This window comes from Heliconius melpomene, chromosome 18 (assembly GCF_056956725.1).
Source record: "Heliconius melpomene rosina isolate 202511_hmr_F chromosome 18, ASM5695672v1, whole genome shotgun sequence".
NCBI lineage: Eukaryota > Metazoa > Arthropoda > Insecta > Lepidoptera > Nymphalidae > Heliconius > Heliconius melpomene.
In genome coordinates, this window is record NC_140406.1 from 10,122,651 (window position 1) to 10,145,687 (window position 23,037).

The 23,037-nt window shown below is 29.4% G+C and overlaps 5 protein-coding genes across 6 annotated transcripts; 3 read left to right on the plus strand and 2 right to left on the minus strand.

The window, feature by feature from the left end:
- LOC146529515 (uncharacterized) lies at window positions 1-1,454 on the minus strand. The gene is made up of 2 exons (XM_085201951.1): window positions 1,419-1,454; window positions 1-1,318 (listed from the first exon to the last, which is right to left on the minus strand). Exons 1-2 carry the CDS (start codon window positions 1,452-1,454, stop codon window positions 539-541), a joined length of 816 nt encoding a protein of 271 aa, XP_085058077.1. The 3' UTR covers window positions 1-538.
- A 486-nt stretch (window positions 1,455-1,940) lies between these two features.
- On the plus strand, window positions 1,941-4,292 carry LOC146529516 (tubulin alpha chain-like). Its single transcript, XM_085201953.1, has 5 exons — window positions 1,941-1,949; window positions 2,036-2,243; window positions 2,313-2,785; window positions 3,433-3,789; window positions 3,973-4,292. The coding sequence occupies exons 1-5, from the start codon at window positions 1,941-1,943 to the stop codon at window positions 4,228-4,230; spliced, it is 1,305 nt and encodes a 434-aa protein (XP_085058079.1). The 3' UTR covers window positions 4,231-4,292.
- A 52-nt stretch (window positions 4,293-4,344) lies between these two features.
- LOC146529517 (heme A synthase COX15) lies at window positions 4,345-10,189 on the plus strand. The gene is made up of 8 exons (XM_085201383.1): window positions 4,345-4,551; window positions 4,664-4,827; window positions 5,110-5,239; window positions 6,729-6,861; window positions 7,603-7,789; window positions 8,294-8,555; window positions 8,673-8,941; window positions 9,493-10,189. Exons 2-8 carry the CDS (start codon window positions 4,669-4,671, stop codon window positions 9,631-9,633), a joined length of 1,281 nt encoding a protein of 426 aa, XP_085057509.1. The 5' UTR covers window positions 4,345-4,551; window positions 4,664-4,668; the 3' UTR covers window positions 9,634-10,189.
- Window positions 10,190-13,231: 3,042 nt separating this feature from the next.
- LOC146529518 (ubiquitin domain-containing protein 2) lies at window positions 13,232-21,169 on the minus strand. 2 transcript variants are annotated; one of them, XM_085201386.1, is made up of 5 exons: window positions 20,978-21,169; window positions 20,633-20,913; window positions 18,442-18,639; window positions 17,921-18,075; window positions 13,232-16,415 (listed from the first exon to the last, which is right to left on the minus strand). In XM_085201386.1, exons 1-4 carry the CDS (start codon window positions 21,057-21,059, stop codon window positions 17,929-17,931), a joined length of 708 nt encoding a protein of 235 aa, XP_085057512.1. In that variant the 5' UTR covers window positions 21,060-21,169; the 3' UTR covers window positions 13,232-16,415; window positions 17,921-17,928. The 2 variants fall into 2 exon arrangements, with proteins under 2 accessions (XP_085057512.1, XP_085057511.1); XM_085201385.1 differs by having other exon boundaries at window positions 13,232-16,255; window positions 20,978-21,168.
- A 425-nt stretch (window positions 21,170-21,594) lies between these two features.
- On the plus strand, window positions 21,595-22,718 carry LOC146529519 (putative RNA/DNA demethylase ALKBH6). Its single transcript, XM_085201387.1, has 2 exons — window positions 21,595-21,835; window positions 21,920-22,718. Exons 1-2 carry the CDS (start codon window positions 21,782-21,784, stop codon window positions 22,559-22,561), a joined length of 696 nt encoding a protein of 231 aa, XP_085057513.1. The 5' UTR covers window positions 21,595-21,781; the 3' UTR covers window positions 22,562-22,718.
- Window positions 22,719-23,037: the final 319 nt, after the last annotated feature.

Consider the following 23,037-nt stretch of genomic DNA (forward strand, 5'->3'; position numbering starts at 1 on the left):
TAGTATATTTTTTTTAATATAAAGATAAAAAGCAACAAATGTAAATGCATGTTAAATGTATAAAGTTATTCTTATTACTATATAAAACAATAAGGCACAATTTTTTTTGAGTTTGACAAAATTTCAAATGTAAAAACAAGAAAAACACTTACTTATATCTCAACTTACAAGATATTTTATATTGGGCCATATGTCATATGATAAAACTGTCAATGAATTGATCAGAAAACAGGATTAGAGTTAATATGTACATGGTAGGATAAGTATGTACAAATGCCTATTATAATTCCAAGAGAACTAAAAATATTATTATAACATGAATCAATATTTCCTATAATTTCATTGATTAATTCATTACAGAATATAAATATAATAAAATTATGTGTATATAGATATATATATATTGGTTAAGTATTCTGTATTTGGCCGAATGCCAATATAGTAACTGAATATTTTGTTTGAATGTCTAGTTATAATATTATTTTCACCTACATAAGTACAATTTTAAGATTTATAATAAAGAAAATTTTCATTTAACTTAACGGGGACACATAGCATGGCGTCCACCATCAACAGGCAGGCTCGCTCCAGTTATATTACTAGCTAGGTCGCTAGCCAAAAACGCTATAGTTGCTGCCACTTCATCAGGTTTTCCTGGCCTTCCTAATGCATGAGTTTCCTTTGTCCTTTCCAAAAATGCTGCATATTGTTCATCATTTAATCCTCCACGTTTTTGTAATTCAGTTAATATAACTCCAGGGTTTACACAGTTTACTCGTACACCTTTAGGAGCTAATTCTAAAGCTACACACCTTGTAAACTGATCTACACAAGCTTTGGATACGTTATAAGCGAGAACTCCTGGAAAAGATCTGATACCATTGACACTAGATACATTTACAATGTTACCTTTAGTTTTCAATAAATGTGGAACAGCTAACATGGTTAGATAATAAATAGACCTCACGTTAGTATTCATAAGACGGTCATATTGAGCCAAGGACGTGTTCTCGATTGTTCCAGTCTCTATAATGCCGGCGTTGTTTATTAAAACATCGATTTGGCCGTAATGGTCGATTGTATTTTTGACTATTTTCTCAATATCATTCTCTTTTGTTAGATCGGCCGGTACAACGAGGGTTGCAGCTGATTGTTGGCAGTCTTTATTAACTTTTTGCAAGTTGTCCACATTTCTTCCGATAAGTGATAATTTAGCTCCAAGTTTTGATAAAAAAACAGCTGTAGCGGCACCGATTCCAGAGCTGGCGCCGGTTACGATGACTACTTTACCAGCAAAGTTCTTTGTTATTAGAATACTCTTTGAAGAATTAAAGTAAGATTTACTGCAAGAATTCTTAACAACAAGTATATTAATAGATATCACCAGAACCAGATTATTATATAAATTACATGTTTACTTTAATTTTATTGAAAGATCTGTCCTTTAAGGTCATTGGATTAAATTATTTTAGCCGAATAATGACAACCAATCACAAACCAACCACTTTATAAAAACTGTCAAGTCGTATTAAATTTTATGAATGTGCATATTGAAATAGATACAAGATTATTTGCCGCATAAACTATAATTCTAAAATATAATAAAATAAATAAATATAAATAAATATAAGCAGGTGATATCATGGTAGGATATAAGAAGCTCGCAAATTCCGCAGAAAGTATTAAAATATAGAATGGAGAATTAACATTTGTATTATTATAAAACCAAAAATATAATTAAAAATCGATGAATGATGAAAGGTTGACGTTGTTATATCATATTGACGTAGCTTAATAGATTTCAAAAATTCAACTTTTATTGACATCATATATGCTTCTTATTGTTATGAAAAATTTACAAGTATAAAATGTAGAGTCTATATTAAAATAACTTAAATTTTCCCAAATTATTAGTAAAATATCTATAAGTTAAAGATACAATGACAAAAGTAGGTATTTTCTGATTATAAATAATGTTATGTAAGTTATAAAAGTAAAAATTTTATACGATGATCTGTATTCTCTATACTTCTAGAAAGAAGTAATTCATATTCATATTGGTCAAGCAGGAGTTCAGATTGCAAATGCTTGTTGGGAATTGTATTGTTTAGAACATGGCATTACGTGTGATGGCATATTGGCTTACCCAGAAGATACAAATTACGAACCATTTTTTATGCACACTGGTGCTGGAAAAGTTGTACCACGAGTCGTAATGATTGATTTAGAACCTACACCTATAGGTAAAAGCTTTATTAGTGTAATTTTATCTGATCTCTGGCATAAAAACTTTATTGAAATCACATTTTCAGATGAAATTAGAACAGGCGCCTATCGACGTCTATTTCGTCCTACATCATTATTAACTGGAAAAGAAGATGCTGCTAGTAACTTTGCTCGAGGCTACTTTGGTGTTGGTAGAGAAATGATAGATCTAGCTTTAAATCGTATAAGGACGACAGCAGAAGAATGTAGTTGCTTGCAAGGTTTTTTAATATTTCGATCTTTCGGTGGTGGTACAGGATCAGGATTTACACCACTTCTACTTGATGGATTATCAAGTGACTATGGCAAACTATCGAAAATTGAACTCGCTATATATCCAGCACCAAAAATTTCACCAATAATAGTAGAGCCCTACAACGCTGTGTTGACAACTCATGCATGTATGGATACTGAAGATGTATGCTTTATTTTTGATAATGAAGCTTTGTATGATATTTTGGGAAGACTTTTAGATGTACCAAGACCCACATACACGAATTTGAATCGCTTGATGGCTCAGGTATTTTTATTTTGCAAATCTATATATAAGTAGAGATAACTAGAGATCGTCGTGTCGCATTGTTACAAGTTTTGTATTGTTTAGAACGTACGTTACGTTGTGACTGTTAGTGTGACGGATTATAAGTATGAAGGTTATGCGTCTAATTCCCACTCGGAAGAATGAAATATTTAATTTAGCAGTTTAGGCAGAGGGCACCTGGGAACCTAGTGTTATAAGAATCCGTTCCTGTTAAGATACTTCCGTTCCCCACTTTCCAAATTCTGGAGTCGTGTTAAGCGGTGGAACTCAACGTCGTCCTTTGTCTTGTTACCAGTTGTTTGTTGTTACCGGAAATGAAAATATTAAATATTTTATTCCACTTACAGGCACACGCATGTGCCCCTTCGCCATGACGTAAGCCGCCATGTAACCATGTTCAACATAACTATGTATCATGTAAAGATTTTTGAACAAGTATATCACGATTGCAATTACCTATTTCTGAACATTTTTATATAACAAATATGTTCTATGTTCAGAAATATTGAATTCTACTTAAAATCATGTCCATTAATTTTGTTTGCTTCAGTTGGATCTTTCTTATTGGGGTTCTGATTCAGATATTGTTGTTTTCTAAAGTTGAGGTTCAAGTGTAATTATTTCAGGTGGTATCTTGCATGACATCTTCTTTGAGATTCGAAGGATCACTCAATGTTGAGTTAGTAGAATTCCGAACGAATTTAATTCCTTATCCCAGAATACATTATCCTCTCGTTACATTTGCTCCATTTCTGCCTCCTTCGAGATCTGCTCACGAATCTTTGTCAGTGCAACAATTGATGATGTCCTGTTATGAACCTTCAAATCAAATGATCAAATGCGATCCCAGAAAAGGAAATTATATGTCTTGTTGTTTACTGTTTAGAGGAGATGTAAATCCAAGTGATATAAATGCTGCTATAACTAGGATAAAAGGCATGAGATCTATAAAATTTGTGGCATGGTCACCAACAGGATTTAAGGTATTGAATTTCTTCATCATTATTTTAACGTAGTGAATGGTAATAACTGTTAAGATATTTGCCATTGTACGCAGACAGTGCCTAGTGATCTGATCTTTCTGTTTTTACATATTATAGAATCTTAAATCAATAACTATATAATGTACATACGTATTATACAAACTACAACTCATATAATTGTAGATCGGGCTTAACTATCAGCCTCCAACTACTGTCCCTGGTGGTGATTTGGCGGTATTAGAAAAGGCTGTCGTAATGGTGTCAAATTCTTCTGCAGTTCGAGTAGCTTGGGAACGCATATGCAAAAAATTTAGTATAATGTATGCAAAGAGAGCGTTTGTACATCATTATGTTGGTGAAGGCCTAGAGGAAGGAGAATTCAGAAACGCCCTTTTAAATATTAAAGCATTGTCTAATGATTATAAAGAATTAGAAACTTAATAAATTCTTTTGGAGTGTACTCCAGATTTTGATGCGATTTTCGTATAATTAAAAAGCAAAGTTATCATCACAGAACACATTTACTCATTGGTTATCATTTGTCAATGTCAATATCCTAATGTCAAAATATCGTGGAGTGGAGTATTGTGGAAACGAAACCTTTAGTATTGCATTTTATATTTATAATATTCCATGTAATAAATACAAAGATAAGAATATAAAAATATGTATTCTCTGTTTATAAATTAATAAGACAAAGAATATTTTATTGAAGCTTTTAACTCAATAATTTATAATTATTTACGTTTCGCAACAGTTAAGGTTTGTACCATTATTATTTTCATATAAGCGATAACGGAGTGATAATTTTAATCTTATATACATATTATTATAGATTTTCAATATTATTATTTCTTTGACACTTTCGTTTCAGCTAAAATGCTGCTTATTTCGAATTTATGCCGCTTTGCGCAACCTCTAAGGATAGCACCGAGCAAGCTATTAGTATCAAACACAAGTATTCATAGTCGACTGGTTTCTAGAAAACTTATAACTGCTACCAAAAATAATAATCCTGTATTAAATAAAGGATTTAAGGTTTGTTATAACTATTTCTTATTGTTTTTATCACGCCCGATTTTTTGTAATAGACTGACCGCCTTGAGGCGATGCTTAATTGTGTACAATTAAACAATCTCCCTTAATTCAAAACATTACATGATGAGTGGTGGAGCTCAAAATCACACTTTTCATAGCAAGGAAATATGCTGAATGAAATGAAAATAATTCATTCACATCACACCAAAAGCCTTCAGCCAACTGTCATTTTATAACATTAATACTTATCACCATAATAAAACCTAATAAATTAAATTTCAGCTAACAAATCTTCTCAAATCAAACTCCATCTTAGCCAGATTTTATACATCATCAAAACCAAAAGACTCTAAAGCTGTTGGTTATTGGCTATTAGGCTGTAGTGGAATGGTCTTTGCTGCGGTTGTACTAGGTATGGTAGCTGGTTACTTGATAATGTTGTATTCTATTTACTATATTGTTAATATTGTTTTGAGTAGTACTAATGGGAGTAAATGAGGTTTGATTTTTCTATAATGGTAATAAAAAAGATTTTTTGGCTAAAGATTTGACAAGTTTTTAGATTATGTATATATTTGAATAATATGAAGAACATTATATAACATAATAATATGAAGAATATTATAAGAATAGTAGGCAGTCAACCCAGTGTTAAGATACTTTGTTCCCAATTTCCACTCAAATTAAGAAGAGTTGTATGTTGTGTAGGTGAAACATAATGCTGCAGTTTGTCTTTCCACCAGAGAAAGTTAATTAAGTTAGTTATAATGAAAATAACTCATTCTCCAAAATGGAAATTGAATCCACAGTAGTCGGCCACTAAGAATATTACTTTAGTGAGATAATTTTAAGTTTTACTTAAGTTATAAAATATGATCGAAGAAATATAAAATGCACTATTACAATTGATTGCATAATCATTAGTTATAATGTTAATGTTTTTTCTTCTTTATCATATTTTATTAATGTAACATTTTATATTCAAATAAATATAAAATAGTCAATATTTTTAAGATAGTGAAATAATATTCAAAAAAGTTATATGAAATAGAAATATAAATTTGAGCATTTATTTAAAACGAAATAATGTGATATGTTCTGATATGATAAACTTAAAAATTATAATAATGTTATATACTTATGATTTATTACATATTTTTCTTCCAAAAATTTATGAATTGATAATTTTTAAGAATAATCCAATAAACATGTACACGCAATGCAATGTCTCGAAAAATTCGGCAGGATGTGGGGAACAGAGTGTTAACAATAGGTTGCCTTAACCTACCCTGCTATATGCGAGATTACAGCATGAAACTGATAAAAATAATTACTAGTTTATATATTTGTAAAGGATAATTAAGTTTTTAATGGTTTCGTAGATTAAAGTAAATTTGTGATTTTTGGTGTAAAATGAATAAAAATATATAAAAAAATATTTTTGTTTTATTTTACACCCCTTTTTTTAATATAAGCAATGAAGAAGAAATGCTTTTCTGTTATATAAGACATTTTATTATTTAAATAGTTTTGTGTTAACGTCATGCTGTATCCAGTGTAGGACAAGACAGTCAGTGTCAACCTAAAGTTAATGCCGCACATTGTCTCAAGTCCAAAGCAGGGAAACGTAAATAATTCATTTTCCTAATGGAGATTGAACTTGGAACCAAGGCGTTTGCAATCGGATACTATTTAAATTATTCCTAATTTAAATTATTTCTAATTTATTAGACTTTTTTGTGCGAATGTATCTATTTTTTTTAATGATTGATTTGTAACAAAAAAAAATTGCATTGTATTTAATGCAAATTATAAACACTAGTTCAAAATTTACTATAAATTTAATTTATTCAAAAACATAGTATTTACTCTAATAACAATAGTTATAAATTAACTTCAAGGTGGTGTTACACGTTTAACTGAATCAGGCTTATCAATGGTAACATGGAGGTTATTGGGAGAAAAACTTCCAAGGACAGAAGAGGAATGGCAAACGGAATTCGAAAAGTATCAGCAGTTTCCCGAATACAAATAGTGAGTAGATTTATTAGATTTATATGTGAGGAGTTGAAGTAGTCGCCATGACCGAAAGTCGGTCAAAAACTTCATTCATTCATTCATGTTTTTTATGTATACCTGACTGTCGTATATTTGTTTGTAAGAAATACTGTAGTATATGCTTAGTGTACATGTATTATATTAAAAAATACAAGAACAAAATAGTTTTCCCAAATATATCGAGATTTTTTTTAATATTTCCCATAGTAGGTAATAAACCCATAACCATTGTGTATAAATTAAAATTCTAATTCAAAAAATTTATTTATATAAATAAAAGTATGATAATTATAACTAAAGTATTTGAATCTATCCTTGTAAAAAATAAAAAGAGCTTTATTAGCAGGAAAATTAGAAGCTTCATTAGAAGAAATTAGGAAGAAAGTCACCCACGACCGTGCGTTTTCGAAACGTCGAGTTTCCCAAAATGTTCAATACTTACCGCTGAATTTTGGAGGTATTGCGTATTGAGTGGCGGAACTCAACGCCGCGTGTTTATTTTTGAACTCTTCAAAATAATTTTTCATTTGATTGTTTCCTACTAAATCAGGAGTAGTAGTTGAATTTTCCACCAAATCTTCTATAAGTAAAAACTAAGTGGGATTGATAAGGCTCGTGATATTTTTATCTGCGATGATTTTATAGGTTAAAGCTATAACTATTATATAGAAAGCAATATTATTTAAACTGACATGTTATTATCTCCTATTCTATTAGTAAAAACAAGGATATAACCCTAAATGAGTTCAAATGGATCTGGTACATGGAATTCGCGCACCGGTCGTGGGGGCGCGCCATAGGGGCCGCGGTGTTTATACCTGCGGTATACTTTTGGGTCCGAGGGAGGTTGGATAAAGGGATGAAAGGAAGAGTTGCCGTATACTGTGCGTTGGTTGCTGCACAGGTAAGCTGTTCATTTTAAATATTTATATTTTTTCGGGTTAGCGGGTGTAGAGTAAGCAACTTCATTTTCATATTATTAGGTTTTTTAACAGCGGTTTTTGCTTGTCCAGTGACGATAATTTATGCATCTTCTTTAAGTAGATGAGCAAATAAAATTTTATCCTGAGAGTGACTTAAACTCACAAAGTTTCAGATGAAAAAAAATGGTGTATTACCTACGCATAAAATGTCGCTATGGTGCAGTAGTAGAATGCCTGATTGCGTGCAATGATTGTGGGTTCGATTAACACTCGAATATTTATATCTCTTTATTTTACTTCTCTAGAGGGACATAAAGGTTGATGTTAGATTAGCTATGTGCTTTAAAAAGCAATGTGCTGTTACAGAGTGCTCTGACTAGATTTTCTATATTTTTTAAAATTTAGGTTAACATATAAATAAAATTTATCGTTTTTGACCAAGTTTGAAGTCATTGTAATCCTTTAATTACATTATTTAATTTCAGGGTCTAATGGGTTGGTACATGGTAAAATCAGGGTTAGAGGATCGTTTCCAAGGGCCCTCTGATGTACCGCGAGTGTCTCAGTACAGATTAGCTGCCCATCTTAGTTTAGCCTTTATTTTATATTCGGGGCTCATAGCCGGAGCCCTAAGGGTGCTCCGCCCTTTCCCCATTAAAGCTACATTAAGCAAAGTGAAAGAATTGAAAAATGTCACAATTTTAGCTCATAGTGCTAAAGCGTTGGTGTTTTTGACGGCTGTTTCAGGTTAGTATTAGATTTTAGTCAGCAAATTTTTTTAAATGGGTTAAACCATATTTCTACAGGTTTTTTTTCGCCTTTTTTTCGGCTTGATAAACTTAAAATACAATTTTTGTATTGTAGGTGCGTTCGTAGCGGGTCTAGACGCGGGCTTAGTCTACAATTCGTTTCCCAAAATGGGTGATAATTGGATACCAGACGATATTTTAGCGTTCTCGCCTACCACTCGTAATTTCACCGAGAACCCAACTACAGTACAATTTGACCATCGTATTCTGGGTACGACCACATTATTAACGATTGGCTCATTGTGGGCTATCGCGAGGAAGAAGAATTTGTCGATAATTGGTCGAAGAGTGGTTAATGCGGTGGCGGCTATGGCTTGTTTGCAGGTTTGTTTAATAAATTAATATTTGCGTATTTTTAGTTTATTTCTTCACTGTTCACATGTTACAAACCATTGCATCATTAGTTTATGGTTTACATAAAGTTTACATTTCATTCATTAATTCATGATTAAGATTAAACCGTCGTGGGACAGCGCCACACAAGTGTGACTGTAACGCGACGGTTGTGGACGGGTGTTCGATCCCCACTCCAAGAAGTGAAATATTTATTTACGATTATATTTCCTGCACCCAGCAGTGTAGGCAGAGGGAACCTAGTGTTAAGACAGCCTGTTCTTCACTTTCCGCCGAATTCTGGAAGCCTTGCGTGTTGAGTGGCGGAACTCAACGCCGCGCTTTGCCTTGTCACCAGAGTGAAGAAATGGAAATATAAATTTAAATAAATATTTCATTTTCTCAAATGGGGACCGAACCTACAACCAGTGGCGTTTACAGTAGCATATTGTGCATGGAAATTTTTAAAACTTCTCTTCTATTAGCACAAAGCAGAAAATTGAATCATTATCTCTAAAATAATATATTTTTCTTCATTTCAGGTGGGTTTAGGTATAATGACACTATTGCATTATGTCCCGACTCCACTCGCCGCGTCACATCAGTCTGGATCATTGGCGCTACTTACTTTAGCTATATGGCTTACACATGAAATTAAATTACTTAAATATATACCTAAGTAAAGAATTTTGTGGGGAAATTGTGGGTCTAATTTAGTAAAGGGCTAAATTTTGCTTGGAAAATGTTTTAAATAATATTTTTGTATTTACATTCTAAAATGGAAATATTAGGGTTGATTTGAAATTACAGAATTTACTGATTTTCAGTATGTATTAGTGAATAAATAAAATAAAGATATTTTTGTTGTCATTTATTTATAACACAGGTATACAAACAAAAAACTGTTTGTATCATTTTAATTTTTAATTGATTTTTGCGTAATTAAAATGATAATTTAAAATGACAAGTTAAATTACTTTTTTTCTAGAACTGCGTTATTTACTTTTCCAAGTTCCAGATAAAATAAGTTGTTAAAAACAAATGTGCATTTTACTATATATATTTGTTTAATTTGTAAAATATTTCACCAAAATAGAATTTTATTTTGAAAACAAATAATATATGTTTATAATTGTTTGATTCTGTGTTACTGTCAGACATGACTGCTTTCTGCGGTGAAGTGCAGATAAAATCAGTATTTTAAATATAGACTTATTAAATAAACGTTACGATACTAAATGTTGTTTTATTTGGACCTCTTCATGAATAATATAATTAAATGACATTTAATGATTGTTGGTTCGATTATCGATCCCCACTCTCAGGAGTAATGATGATTTATTAATTGTTTAATTTAATATAGGTAAATAAAAAACGTATAAAATTATTCACAAGGTGTTTTTATTTGAAAATTTAAAATGCTAATATTGCTTACACACACTACTATTGTATGTACACGCGACGGGCGTCTTTCACACTGACACTAAAAAATCTTGAAATAAAAGCAAAGATTATTTTCTATTAAAGTTGATGCAAACTTCTTGCAACCTGCTGCAATTTATATATTTTTTATGTTTATGAAATTTTCACTTGTCGTTGAACTTCTTTAAAATATTGGCCGCATTTTTCATATATTTACTATAATCATTCATAACAAAAGTAAAGATACTAAAAGCAAAAGCGTGTCGGTGTATTAGACGTCCCCATACAATTTACATAAAATTTCGTCAACAGATGGCGTGAAATTTAAGATTTAAAGCATATTTGAGATATAAAGCCATGTTTTAAGCTTTATTATATTAAAGAAAATCTAGTGTCAAGTCACTCCGTTCCCCACATCCATGTTAAAATAAATAATTATTGTCGTATAATCACGATAGAAGCGCCATCTGTCAACGAAATATCAATACAGATAACGAAAAAATAGTGTTTTCAATAAAATGTACAACACGCGTATAATCTGTGGATAATACAAAATATTCTATATACATAATTAATATTATAATATTAAATAATATTCAAAATTAAATGTAAAATTCAATTCTTGGCACTGAAATTTACATATTATTAGTGAAATAAAATACTTTATTGAAAATCTAAACAAATGTATGAAACGCTTTGAATCAGACCAAAAATAGTACCTATTTAGCTAAGCTTTAATAATACCTGTTTGTATTTATTAAAAAAAAAACACTTTTAAAAGATAAAAAAATTATAATTTACAGACTTAGTAATAAAGAAAGAATCAGAAAACATATATAAGGATTTCTTTACTAAGCTATACGAGTTAATTTATCTTATACTAAAACAGTAGACATTTTAAATGAAAATTCTAAAAATTATTACCATTGTCATTTATTTTTATTATTAAACGTGTAATATTAAATAAAAACTAATTATATTTAAAATAAATGTAATATTTATTTAAATTTATAGGTATATACGCTCATTTTGTTAAAATGGACCATTTTACAGATAAAATATATTGTTATCAATTCCATATTTGTGTTTGAATCAACAGGTAATAAATTTAATTAAAATAATAAAATATACATTTACATGCCTCATGCATCTAAATTGATATTCAGTGTAGAAATAACACCATATTTTATGTGTCCATATCAAATTAACATAGATACATATTTTAAATATTGTGCAGGGATGTTACGAATGTAAGAAAAATGGATACGGATATAAGAATTAAAAATACTATATCGATTTCGGTTACAGATATAAAATAATTTCAGACTATGCGTTACTTTCGAATAATTTCGCTTAGGAAAGATATTTGAGAAATTAATTTTTTTAAAGAAATTGTTACTGTTTGCTATTTTTAAATTCTTTTTTATGTTTTTTCTATTAATATCTCTACCTCTTTGTACTTATCACTACTTCGAATCGAAATATTCTTTATTTAATTAGGCTATTATAAGCACTTTAGAATCGAGTCAAGTTACATAGAAATGTCAGTAGTGTACCGGCTCGGACAGCAGTTCTGCTGAGAAGATCCGGCAAGAAACTCAACAGTTGTTCTTTTCAAAATATAGTCTAAAATAAATGTATAACATATCTATCATGAAAAGTTCCATTTGCTTATTTAGAAAACGTTAAAAATTGAACGTAGCGAGATTTGAATCCGTCCCTATTGTAAACCGACAGGGGCGCGGTAAGTGTTGCCCTTTTTATCGCCCATATATGCAATTATCCGTAACTGTTATATCATGATAAATAAATTATTTTGAATACGGTTACGGAGATTCATAACATCCCTGATATAAAATTTACTTTAAATTAGTGTTGAAACAACCATTTTAATTAACTAGAAGGCGCGTTTTCTTGAACAAATATATTGTTTTGGATCACACCCGTAATAGTTACAATTAATTTTATTTGTATATATTTAATCTATATCAATGATAGAAGTTAGATACTATAATTTCCAATCTTATACTTTATCAATACATTAAAAAAACGCTGTCAAAATCACACGAAAAAATATTTTCTTAATTTATGTTATAGCGAATGTTTACTACATTATAAGTTATAAAATTTTATACATTATCAGCGTCAAAATAACAAAAATATATTTAGGCATATAGGATAATTAGGCTAATAATAATAATATGACATAAATGCTTCACAATTCACAACAAATTTATTAAAACTGTATATAACGGCGAACGAATTTTTATATTTCATGTATATAAATCATTTATTTAATTAATTTATTTATTATATATGATATTAATACATGTACAATAATAAAATACAGATTATAAAGCATTTTCTACAGATAATAATAAAAATATTTATTCAATAAATAATCAAGTATTATGTAAGTGATTATACTTTGCAAAAAATAAAATAAATATGTATAAACATAAACCCGAAATTACTTTCTCCATAAACAATTCTCCTCCTGTTTAAATTTATTTATCGATTCGTCAGTAACCTGCATAGCCTTTTATATAGATAAATATTTAATGTCGTATTACCGACATTTTTCAAACGTTTTTTGAAAGTATTACACAATGCTTGCAATAATTATTAATACTTGTCTCTTGATATCTATTTATTAATACAGAAAAAAAATCTGATAATTCAAGCAATTCATTTAGCAAGTTTTCTTATATAACGTATGTATGTCAAAAGTTTGAAAACGAAAAATAATAAGCTAAGCAAAGAAAAAAGAGACATGCTATCTCTTTCTCAAAGAACAACTTATGACGTCACAATACTAATTCTAAAAACCTTGGGTATTATGAAAAAATAAAGAAATACTTATTAAAATATTTTTATATTATTAGGTTTCACTTATATAATTTATCTTTTTTTATAATAATATTACAAATATATGTTTATATACAAATAAATTATATAATATATTCTGTAATAGATATAATGATTAAACTAAACTATTGTCTATTAGATATACTTACTTTCATAAAAAAATGAATTCAAGTTTAGGCTATATCCCGCATATATGAATATATGTACTGATAGGCAGTGAGAACCTAGGACAACCAACCTAGACACTCCGTTGTACTCTCTCCGCCCGAATTCGAGACATTGCATGTTGAGTGGCAGAACTCATCTCCGCATTTGTTGCCGAGTATTACCGAGCAGGGACATAATAATCAAAATCAAACTTACAACAATCGTGTTTACAGTCAGACGTTGTTCCACTGCGACACGTGGTGGTGGACACGTTATTTCAAGATTTACAATTAAATAAAAAACCATTTCAATATAATATAGTCTGTATAATAAATGTTTTTATCTATGGTAACTAAATGTCATATTAATTTAATTAATGTTTAAAAAAAAGCCTCAATTTGTTAATATTAAGCACTAATTTAAATATAATCTAGCATTTATATTACAATATTCATAATATGAAGAAGACAATACATAAAAATGGCCATTTTGTACAAAAATAAAGTAAATAATCAATTAAAATGTCGTATAATCATTTTTTTTTAATTTCAGTAAAAAAAATCTTCAGGGATCTTCCGTATAAAACGGATTTAAAAAAAATTATGTTTATATATACATGTATATGCATTTAATACTAATACAAACTAGGATAAACATCTGTAAATGCAATATTAACATTAACGAAAGAGATTCGAAGGCGCAACTATCTCAACATTAACTAAATTTCAACCCAATAGTGCTTTCCCGACAATTTCTGAATCAAAAACTAAAAATGAAATATAAATATATTTAAAAAATACAAATTAAGTTATACAGCTAAACAAATTAAAGAAATATAAAATTTCATAATTAACTTAAAATTTATTTTTTTACCTACATCGAAGGATATAAAAGCGTATTTTTATTTTATACTAAATATATATACATATATAAGTAATTAATCATTTTGCCAATTAAAACAAGAGGCAGAAATATACCGTTTGGCTCATTATTTATATTATATATTTTGATATGATTTTTGAACAACGTGGGCATATGTGATTATACAGATTAAATATAAATAAACAAATACACAGATGATCTAAAATATAGACAAAAAAGTGAAGCACATTTTTAAGCACTTATAAATATTAATGGAAAAATAATATAAACATTAATGTATTAAAAATGTTATAATAGCTTTTATTTAAGTAGAAATTATCAAAACTATAATATTTTTTTTATATTTTGACAGAACGCAAAAAAACCTTGAAATTAAACTAAATATCGATTTTCATTCATGTTTGTTAGCATATTATAACTATAAAAATGAGATTATATAGAATGGCAGTGACAAAATGACTTTGAAGTGAAAAATAAAATAATCGATTATAAAATCGCTACTTAGAACTTAGTAATTCTTTTTATACATAAAACTAATCGTAAATATTATAAAATTTAACATATTTTGGGCCATTATAGAGAAAGTCTGTTTATAAAAAAATATATAAATATAACAACAAGTACACAAAGCTGCTGCTGATCACTGCACCCGGATAAGAAATATAAGGAAAACATTAAGAAATTTAGTACACGCGCAGTAGATTTAATTAATTCTCAAGTTTAGCACACATTTAGGCAAATAGATTAACTATTTATTGTTGAACATTACTATGATTTTATTGTATATAAAAAGCCATCCATAAATAACGTCCCAAAGAGCAGTCCTAAATTTCGTGACATCAGACAGGCCGTCGTGCTGCGTAAACACTCCAACTGTGAGTTCCCATTCCCACTCTATTTAATTGTTTCTTTTTTGTCTCTCAAATGTAACCACTTGTGACAAGGACAGGGATAATAAAAATCACGAAACTCGTGTGACGTACTTTATGAATGGCCATCAATTCTTAAAAAATAAACTGAATAAAAACATAAATTATCTCAATACTTGTGAAATTCCACCATTATACATATTTTAGCAGAATAAAAAAACTTTATAGTTTTTTATAAATACGCACAGAATATCAAGCGTTTAGATAATTAATTTAGCAATATAATCTTATTTATTTTATATTAGCATTTATATTTACATAGCAGCATTTCTACAATATCTACTAATACAATTAGGTCCATTATTTTTTCTTAACTGATAATTTAGTGCCGAATTTTCCCATTTGCAATAGTAATTATAAATAAAATAATTATCATATAAGATCGATATTTATGTCAAAATGGTTTTTTTGTTTAAATATATATTGTTTTCTATTTTAGGCAATTTATAAAAATTTCGTAATAATTTTTCGGATGAGAACTATTTTCTTATTAAAGATTTAAATCACTGGAATAATATAATAATTTATTTAATTAATATATTGAAAAATCAATAAATATATTCATATGTGAAGAGGCAGTGAATTGCGGACGGACAGATCAGGCAAACGAATAGTAAATTTGGGTGTGTTTCCAATAAATTGCAGAACTAAAATGGAAATCAAACAATAATAACATTAATATGCTATATAAATTATAATTTATAAATTGATATTACAATTATAGCTTCTCATATAATCGATATTATACTTGTAGACAAATAGTTTTATAGACGCTATATTTCGTTAAAGCTGCATCTATTATTAATATTATGAAAGAAACATATTTTTTCAAAATAAATAATACCCACAATTAAACAGCCATAAAAGAAATATTCAAGTAACATTTTCCAGTGATTTAAATGTTTAATGATGACTGATAATAACTAAAAATGTAACAGATAAAGTAATATAGCGTTTTATGTTACATAATATTTTATAGTACTGATTTAGAATTATTTGCAGTCTCCATTTTGTTTTGTGGACTGTCACTGATCATATTCCCTCATGTATTTTTTTTCTGAAAATAATATTTTTAAATGTATTGCAAGATTGAGAAAACAAGTTAAACTAAACAAGAAAATCTCCTAATAACACAAATAAGTTGTAACAAGCGCATAAGAATTTCGACGTTGCTTGGTCAGAACGATTCGACGGTTTCCTAAAGGCGCCGCACAGTGCTATAAAATATATAATATAGAAATTTAGCATCAATCTCTCCAGCCATATTTTCTAATTAGGGAACCCTAAATTATCTATTACTGATGAAACATCGACAAAAGTAAAATAATGGATCCATTTAGAAAAAAAAATGTCTTACTATTGAATACGAAATTAACAGATTACTTTGCTATTTTTATTTTAATTTCATATTAAACGTTGCTTGGAAGGTGTTCCTGGAGCGGAAGAGATAGGAATGGCACAGCGGTTGACCGAAAGCGTGACGTTGTGGGTTCGATTCCCACATGTCGGGAAGGAGTTGTATTCATTTCCTTGCTCTGATAACAAGACACAGCGCGGCGTTGAGTATATATATATAGTAGAGTATATATGTATATATTTCTTTATTATATATATATATATATATATATATATATATATATATATATATTCTTTTTTCATAATTTGTTTGATATAAAAGCAGCCTTATATTCAAGTACTAGCGGACCCGGACGCGGCTACGCCTGCTTGAAATATAAGAATATAATTTCTATAGAAATATAATTTCAATCTAGATGAAATGCTAAAAGTGACTATTATATTTATTTTCATAAGGATGAATATCAAAATGACGCGGTAACGAACGCGGTCGCGTAGCGACGACGGTTGTTATTAACATGGCAGAATAAATTGCATGTCAAATTAGAAAGTATTTTAATTTATTAGTACATATGTGTAATGTAATGTTATATATAACATTACATTACACATATGTATGTATATGTAGGCTATAGCCTATAGCACTTCTGAAGAATGCAGCTTTCATACAAAACAAAAACAAAGTAAATCGATCCAGTAGATCCAGAGATCTTAGCGTTCAAACAAACAAACAAACAAACAAACTCTTCCGCTTTATTATATTAGTATAGATAATTATTTGAACAATATAATTTAAAAAAACTAATCTATATATATAAAAGGACTTATCCTCACTGACTGAGGTAAGACGCACGCACAGCCGTAACCGCTAATAGTAGAAACGTGAAATTTGGACAGATGTTTACTTTCGTAATCTGGACATCCACTAAGAAGGGATTTTGAAAAATTTTAACCCTAAAGGGGCGAAATAGGGGTTGAAAGTTTGTATGGAAAAAAAATAAAATCAGCACCGATTTTTATAAAATTTTAAATTTAGATTTTTAAAAGTATTTAATTGAACACTTGTTTGATGGTTTTCTTGAATTCTTCCCCTAAAGGTGCAAATAAGGGGTTGAAAGATTGTATGGAAAAATCTTTAAATCGCCACTGATTTTTATAAAATTTGAAATTTAGACTCTTCAAAATATTTCATTGAACACATGTTTTGTGGTTTATTAGAATTCACCCCTTAATAAGCAAGCAAAGCTGTGCGCGTCCGCTAGTGTTTATATAAATTTGAAATAATAATTTTTTATCATTACTTTTAGATCACCACTAGCGTTTATATGTTGTATATGTGTTTATCCGTCGTTATATTCCTACCCACCTGCACAACTAGCTGGGCGGCTGGTTGTCATCGCTGATGATGACCTGCACCACATATCCTGGCGTGATACGAGCTTCTTCGACGGGTAACTTATCGCCTAGTAGTTTACCACCGTAGTACCAACGCTGTCTGTATGTTTCTATGTTCTCTTGAGCCTGGAATTCGGGGATAACACGAGAATTTAATAAATAGAAAAAAAAGCGTATATCAGTGTCTAGTCGTCACCATTCAAGGAATTTAATTATTTTCAATTTTTCACAGTAATGTCAATTACCTAAGTGTCTAAGTACATATCATGTGTCCACTCCACTCCAAATGTTTGGACACCCATATCACAACTATTAAGCCGATTTTGACGAAGCTTCTAAGTTGGATTATACCATATTTAAATCAAAAAGCATCAATAAATACGATGCTTTGCGAATTTTGCTACTAAATCTAAATGTTATTTATTAATTTTCTAAATATTAGCATTATTATACCACATACCCATAACAAAAGAAAAGAAAATAGAAACTTACATGTAATTTAGCCTTACAATGGGCTATAGTATGTCTAGAACATACAGGTAGATCTAGATCTGGGCCGCCAGTGGACAAACGTAGACGCAGGGCTAAAGTCACTCCACCTTCCACCGGCTCAGAGCACTCCGCTGGTGAATCCCTCCCATTTGCCTCTTTGACCATGTTGATTGGTGCTGACAGACAATAAATTGGTACCTAGAATGTACCATTTTACAACTTGATATTATTATTATTTTAGCTTTACACTATATTCCGCTACATAATAGGATACACAGAAAGGTCCTAGTTTAGAGCACTCTATCCTGAAGACATGCATGTTGAGTGGCGGAATTCGACGTGGGCTTTGCTGTGTTACCAGGATGAAAAAATGAAAATACTATATTATCCATTGCTCCATCCACTTGAACTTGAATACACCAATTTATGCATTAATTTAAATTGTTTTTGTGTTCTAATAACATTGTCATTTTTAAGATAATATCTTCATCGATATTATAATGTAAATATCCAGTTCTTAATGTTTATTGAAAACTTAAGTTATGGCCAACTCAATATAACAGTTAATTTGCTGCCATTTTATTCTAGTTAAGCAAAATATAATAGCGGAGTTTATTACAACAAACACTAATTGTTAAGGGAAATTAACCAAAATATAATAATGAAAACTGCATTTGAAACTATTAAACTGGTTAAAACAATGAGATTGGCTTTCGGTTTTATCCAATTTAATAAAACACAAAGCAAAAACCCCAATCAATAAATGCCCCCAATAATATTTTTCTCATGTACAGACAGCAATTGTTTCATTTTTAATTATACATATGTATTGCTATTGATTTTTTAAATTACAAATAAAATTACATCAATTGTTAGTAAAAAAATAAAACATTTCAAAAAGTTTTGTTGTAATACAAACAGCTTAATATAAAGTATTGCCGAAAAAAATTAAGTTTACTTTGTTAATTATTTAAATACTTATATTTATATACATATTTAAATAATTAACAAAGTAAGCTTTTACTAATAATATATTAGTAGTATATTCTAATATACTCATATTCAATACATAATTTTTTTTCCAGCACATTAAATTGAACATGTCCATCATTTAACATAAATTAAAATGAATCATTGCTTCGGTATGTCATAAATTATGTTGGCTGACTCATATACTTTTTTGTGTGTGGTTACTTTAATAACATTAACATTTTCCATACAAAATTTAAGCATTTACAATTCATATGTAAAAAAATGTTCTGTATGTCGCCAATATTAAATAATAGTATTGGTGCATGAATATTTAAACTATATAATAGTTTCATATTATTTGTACAATATAGATAGAAAGAAGATTTTATGCTGTTTCTTTAGCAAAATATCCCATAGTAACAAGACACTGTTCTCTGTTTTTACCAAAAATCATGACATTGCATGTTAAATTACAAAACTCAACATTTTGTTATGCCAGTGCCAGTGTGATCAAATCAATGATCATTGCATTTAGTGTCACTACAGCAAGCATTGCATGAGGCATAGCATGAGTGGCGCAACTCAACACCACCCTCTGCTTCGACACCAGAGCAAAGAAATAAAAAATAAAAATTAAATTAAATAAGTAATTCATTTCCTCAAGTGTGGAACGAACATACAACCAATCGGTTTACAGTCACACTTTGTGCCCCTGCACTACAACTGGCCTCTAATAGTTATTTAATGAGTTCATTTCCTTATCTATATAATGATAAAATCTGTCTTCCTTAATATACATGATATATTGAAACAATGTAATACATTTTTTATAATAAAAAGATAACATAACACATAATTACAAAAACAATAACCATATATAAAGCACTTAGCAACAGTATTTATAATTTCTACACATATATCAAAGCAACAGTGGCGTAGTGAGTGGGGCAAGCGGGGGTCACCATGCCCCAAATAGTTGCAAAATTATTTAAACATATATATGAAATTATATTGTGTTCGCCTGGGGGGGAGGCGTCAAAGGTATATTGCTCCGGGCGCAAGTTAAACTCGCTATGCCAGTGCACAGCAATAATACTTTAAAATGCATCAATCAGTATATGAAGTAAATGCACAAATGTAAATACTCAAATTTTGTTTCCTTAAACCTTGTCAATAATTATCAAAAGAAATAGAAAAAAAAGTGTAGATTATTTACTACCTGATATCTGGTCCCCCATTCATCATAGCACTCTGTGAGGTATCCATTAGGTACAGACACACTGGCGCCATCAAGAATGGCCTGTGCTAATTGGAAATCCATGGCTTCTGCCGCAACGGCCGCCGCCCGCAGTGCATCCCATATCTCCTTCCTACCTTCGAAAGCCGGAGCAGTGTCCCAGAATTCATCACGCTTACTTCTCAACTGACCCTCAGTTAATGGCACATCGGATTTCCACCTTATAGTCTCATGACACAGCGACTGGTTCTTTCTTAATCCGCCTAAAACAAAGACGACTTTAGTGTCTAAGCAAGCACGTCTCCACGGCTACAGTCGGTCACCTACCCGAATTAGGCCGCGACACCGTTCCCGACGATTCTTCTATGGGCCCACTTCTGCTCCTAGTTATTCCTATGCAGCCGCCCATTTTAATTACATTCTATATTTACCCATTTATAAGATATTTACAAAAAAATATTAACAAATAACATTTTATCGCCTGTCCACTCCTGTCAAAAAGATAGCTGTATAAGTTTCGTTATTGCATAGATTTTATATGCAAACGTCATTATTTAATTATTTATAACATTGTTACAAGGTGTATGTAGAAATTGCATTATGTATACAGATTTTAAACAAAAAATTTTAAAATTTTCTTTTTTTTATAAATTTTACTTCATTTAATGCGACATTTATTGGTTTAAAAAATATATATCTATTTTTTGTTGTTCTACATAATGCCGAAACAAAACGTTGCTATAAAAATTTAAAGAAAAATTTAATGTTTTTTAAAGTAATTTTTATAAATAGACCAAACAAATTTAATTAAAATTTGATTAAATTAAGTTATACGTTGAATATAAAATTAAATGATATAGGATTTTGTGTTTTTATACTACGGTACCGTATATAAAGAATGAACATACAAAAGCACAGATAAGAAATATCGAGCCGTAATTTATGGGCAGAAAACATCAATGAATTCAGAATTTATACTTGTTGATTGTTGAGTTGTGAACCCGCGAACGGCGAACAAAACAAAAAACTTTTAACAAAAAATATCTTATTTAAGGTAAATCCGAATTCAGAGCTCCCCGACTTTCATTTTATTAACATTTAAATTTAGTGTTCAATGAAAGCAGTGCCAAAATGAATGACGATACTAAAGATAACGTTTTAGTACGTAATTTTAAAGTCGCAAATGTGAGTTGAACATAAATACAATACTTTATACAATGTTTTTTTTTTTTCAAATACTAAATAAGTCTATATCTTTGCATTTTACAGATTGATCCAACCGCATTTTACATAACCGAATTTATAACCTTGGAAGAAGAGAAATCTATTCTTTCAAATATTTATGCTGCTCCAATACCAAAATGGACTCAACTTTCGAATAGACGGCTACAAAATTGGGGTGGTATACCTCATAGCAAGGGAATGATAGCAGAAAAAATACCAGAATGGTTGCAAAAATATCTAGAAAATATACATAATTTAGGTGTAATGAATGGTAACGAGCCCAACCATGTTTTAGTAAATGAATATTTACCAGGACAAGGGATCTTACCGCATTTGGATGGTAATTTATTTTATCCCACCATTACTACTATTTCTATTGGCTCACATACTGTATTAAAATTTTTTGAACCAATTTGCTCTGACAACAACTCTTTAAAGCCTAAATTTTCAATACTTTTAGAACCTAGAAGCTTATTAATTTTACAAGATAAATTGTTTCATTATTATTTACATAGTATAGATGAAATTAAAGAGGATTATTTAGACAACTCTATTGTTAATTTTAATATGTGTTCCAATAAATATATGAAAAACACCACAATTTCTCGAGACACTAGAATATCATTGACAATTCGGCATGTACCAAAAACTACAAAGTTCAAACTTAATATAGGAAATAAAAGATGATGATTATATTTTTATTTATGAGCTAAATAATCATTGTAAATTTAATCATTTAAAATGTTGCTAAAATGAGTACTTTAAGTATTTTTTTAAAAAATATTTTAGAAATATTTTTATAAATAATATTTTTCTATAATATTTGTAAACATGATTTGTTATATACATGCTAAAAAATGTGCTGTAAAGCATAATTTTGAGATGGTATTTTTAGATTACTTTACAAAATCTTTATAAGTTTGTGTAAAAAGATTAAAAAACATAACATGTAAATTGGTGTTTTTCATTGAAAGTTTAAGATAAGGTATTGAGATAGGGGTGTCAACTCTATGTTCTTTCTGTCTTCCATGCATCTATATGTATGCATTGTATTATTTGATATTTGTAGAGTATATGTTTATTTTTAAAATAGTATATTACAAATTATCAAACAATTTATGTTTATAAAATATTTTAATAAATAATAATATTTTTTAGTTACA

Coding starts and splice junctions, on each gene's coding strand:
- LOC146529515 (XM_085201951.1), bottom strand. CDS start 1,454: ATGACCTTAAAGGACAGATCTTTCAATAAAATTAAA. Junction 1,319..1,418: donor GATCTTTCAATAAAATTAAA/GTAAACATGTAA, acceptor AATTCTTCAAAG/AGTATTCTAATAACAAAGAA.
- LOC146529516 (XM_085201953.1), top strand. Junction 2,244..2,312: donor TTTAGAACCTACACCTATAG/GTAAAAGCTTTA, acceptor TCACATTTTCAG/ATGAAATTAGAACAGGCGCC. Junction 3,790..3,972: donor GGTCACCAACAGGATTTAAG/GTATTGAATTTC, acceptor ATATAATTGTAG/ATCGGGCTTAACTATCAGCC.
- LOC146529517 (XM_085201383.1), top strand. CDS start 4,669: ATGCTGCTTATTTCGAATTTATGCCGCTTTGCGCAACCTCTAAGGATA. Junction 4,828..5,109: donor TATTAAATAAAGGATTTAAG/GTTTGTTATAAC, acceptor ATTAAATTTCAG/CTAACAAATCTTCTCAAATC. Junction 7,790..8,293: donor GTGCGTTGGTTGCTGCACAG/GTAAGCTGTTCA, acceptor ATTTAATTTCAG/GGTCTAATGGGTTGGTACAT.
- LOC146529518 (XM_085201386.1), bottom strand. CDS start 21,059: ATGGGCGGCTGCATAGGAATAACTAGGAGCAGAAGTGGGCCCATAGAA. Junction 20,914..20,977: donor GGTGTCGCGGCCTAATTCGG/GTAGGTGACCGA, acceptor TCTTTGTTTTAG/GCGGATTAAGAAAGAACCAG. Junction 18,076..18,441: donor ATTGTAAGGCTAAATTACAT/GTAAGTTTCTAT, acceptor CCCGAATTCCAG/GCTCAAGAGAACATAGAAAC.
- LOC146529519 (XM_085201387.1), top strand. CDS start 21,782: ATGAATGACGATACTAAAGATAACGTTTTAGTACGTAATTTTAAAGTC. Junction 21,836..21,919: donor GTAATTTTAAAGTCGCAAAT/GTGAGTTGAACA, acceptor TGCATTTTACAG/ATTGATCCAACCGCATTTTA.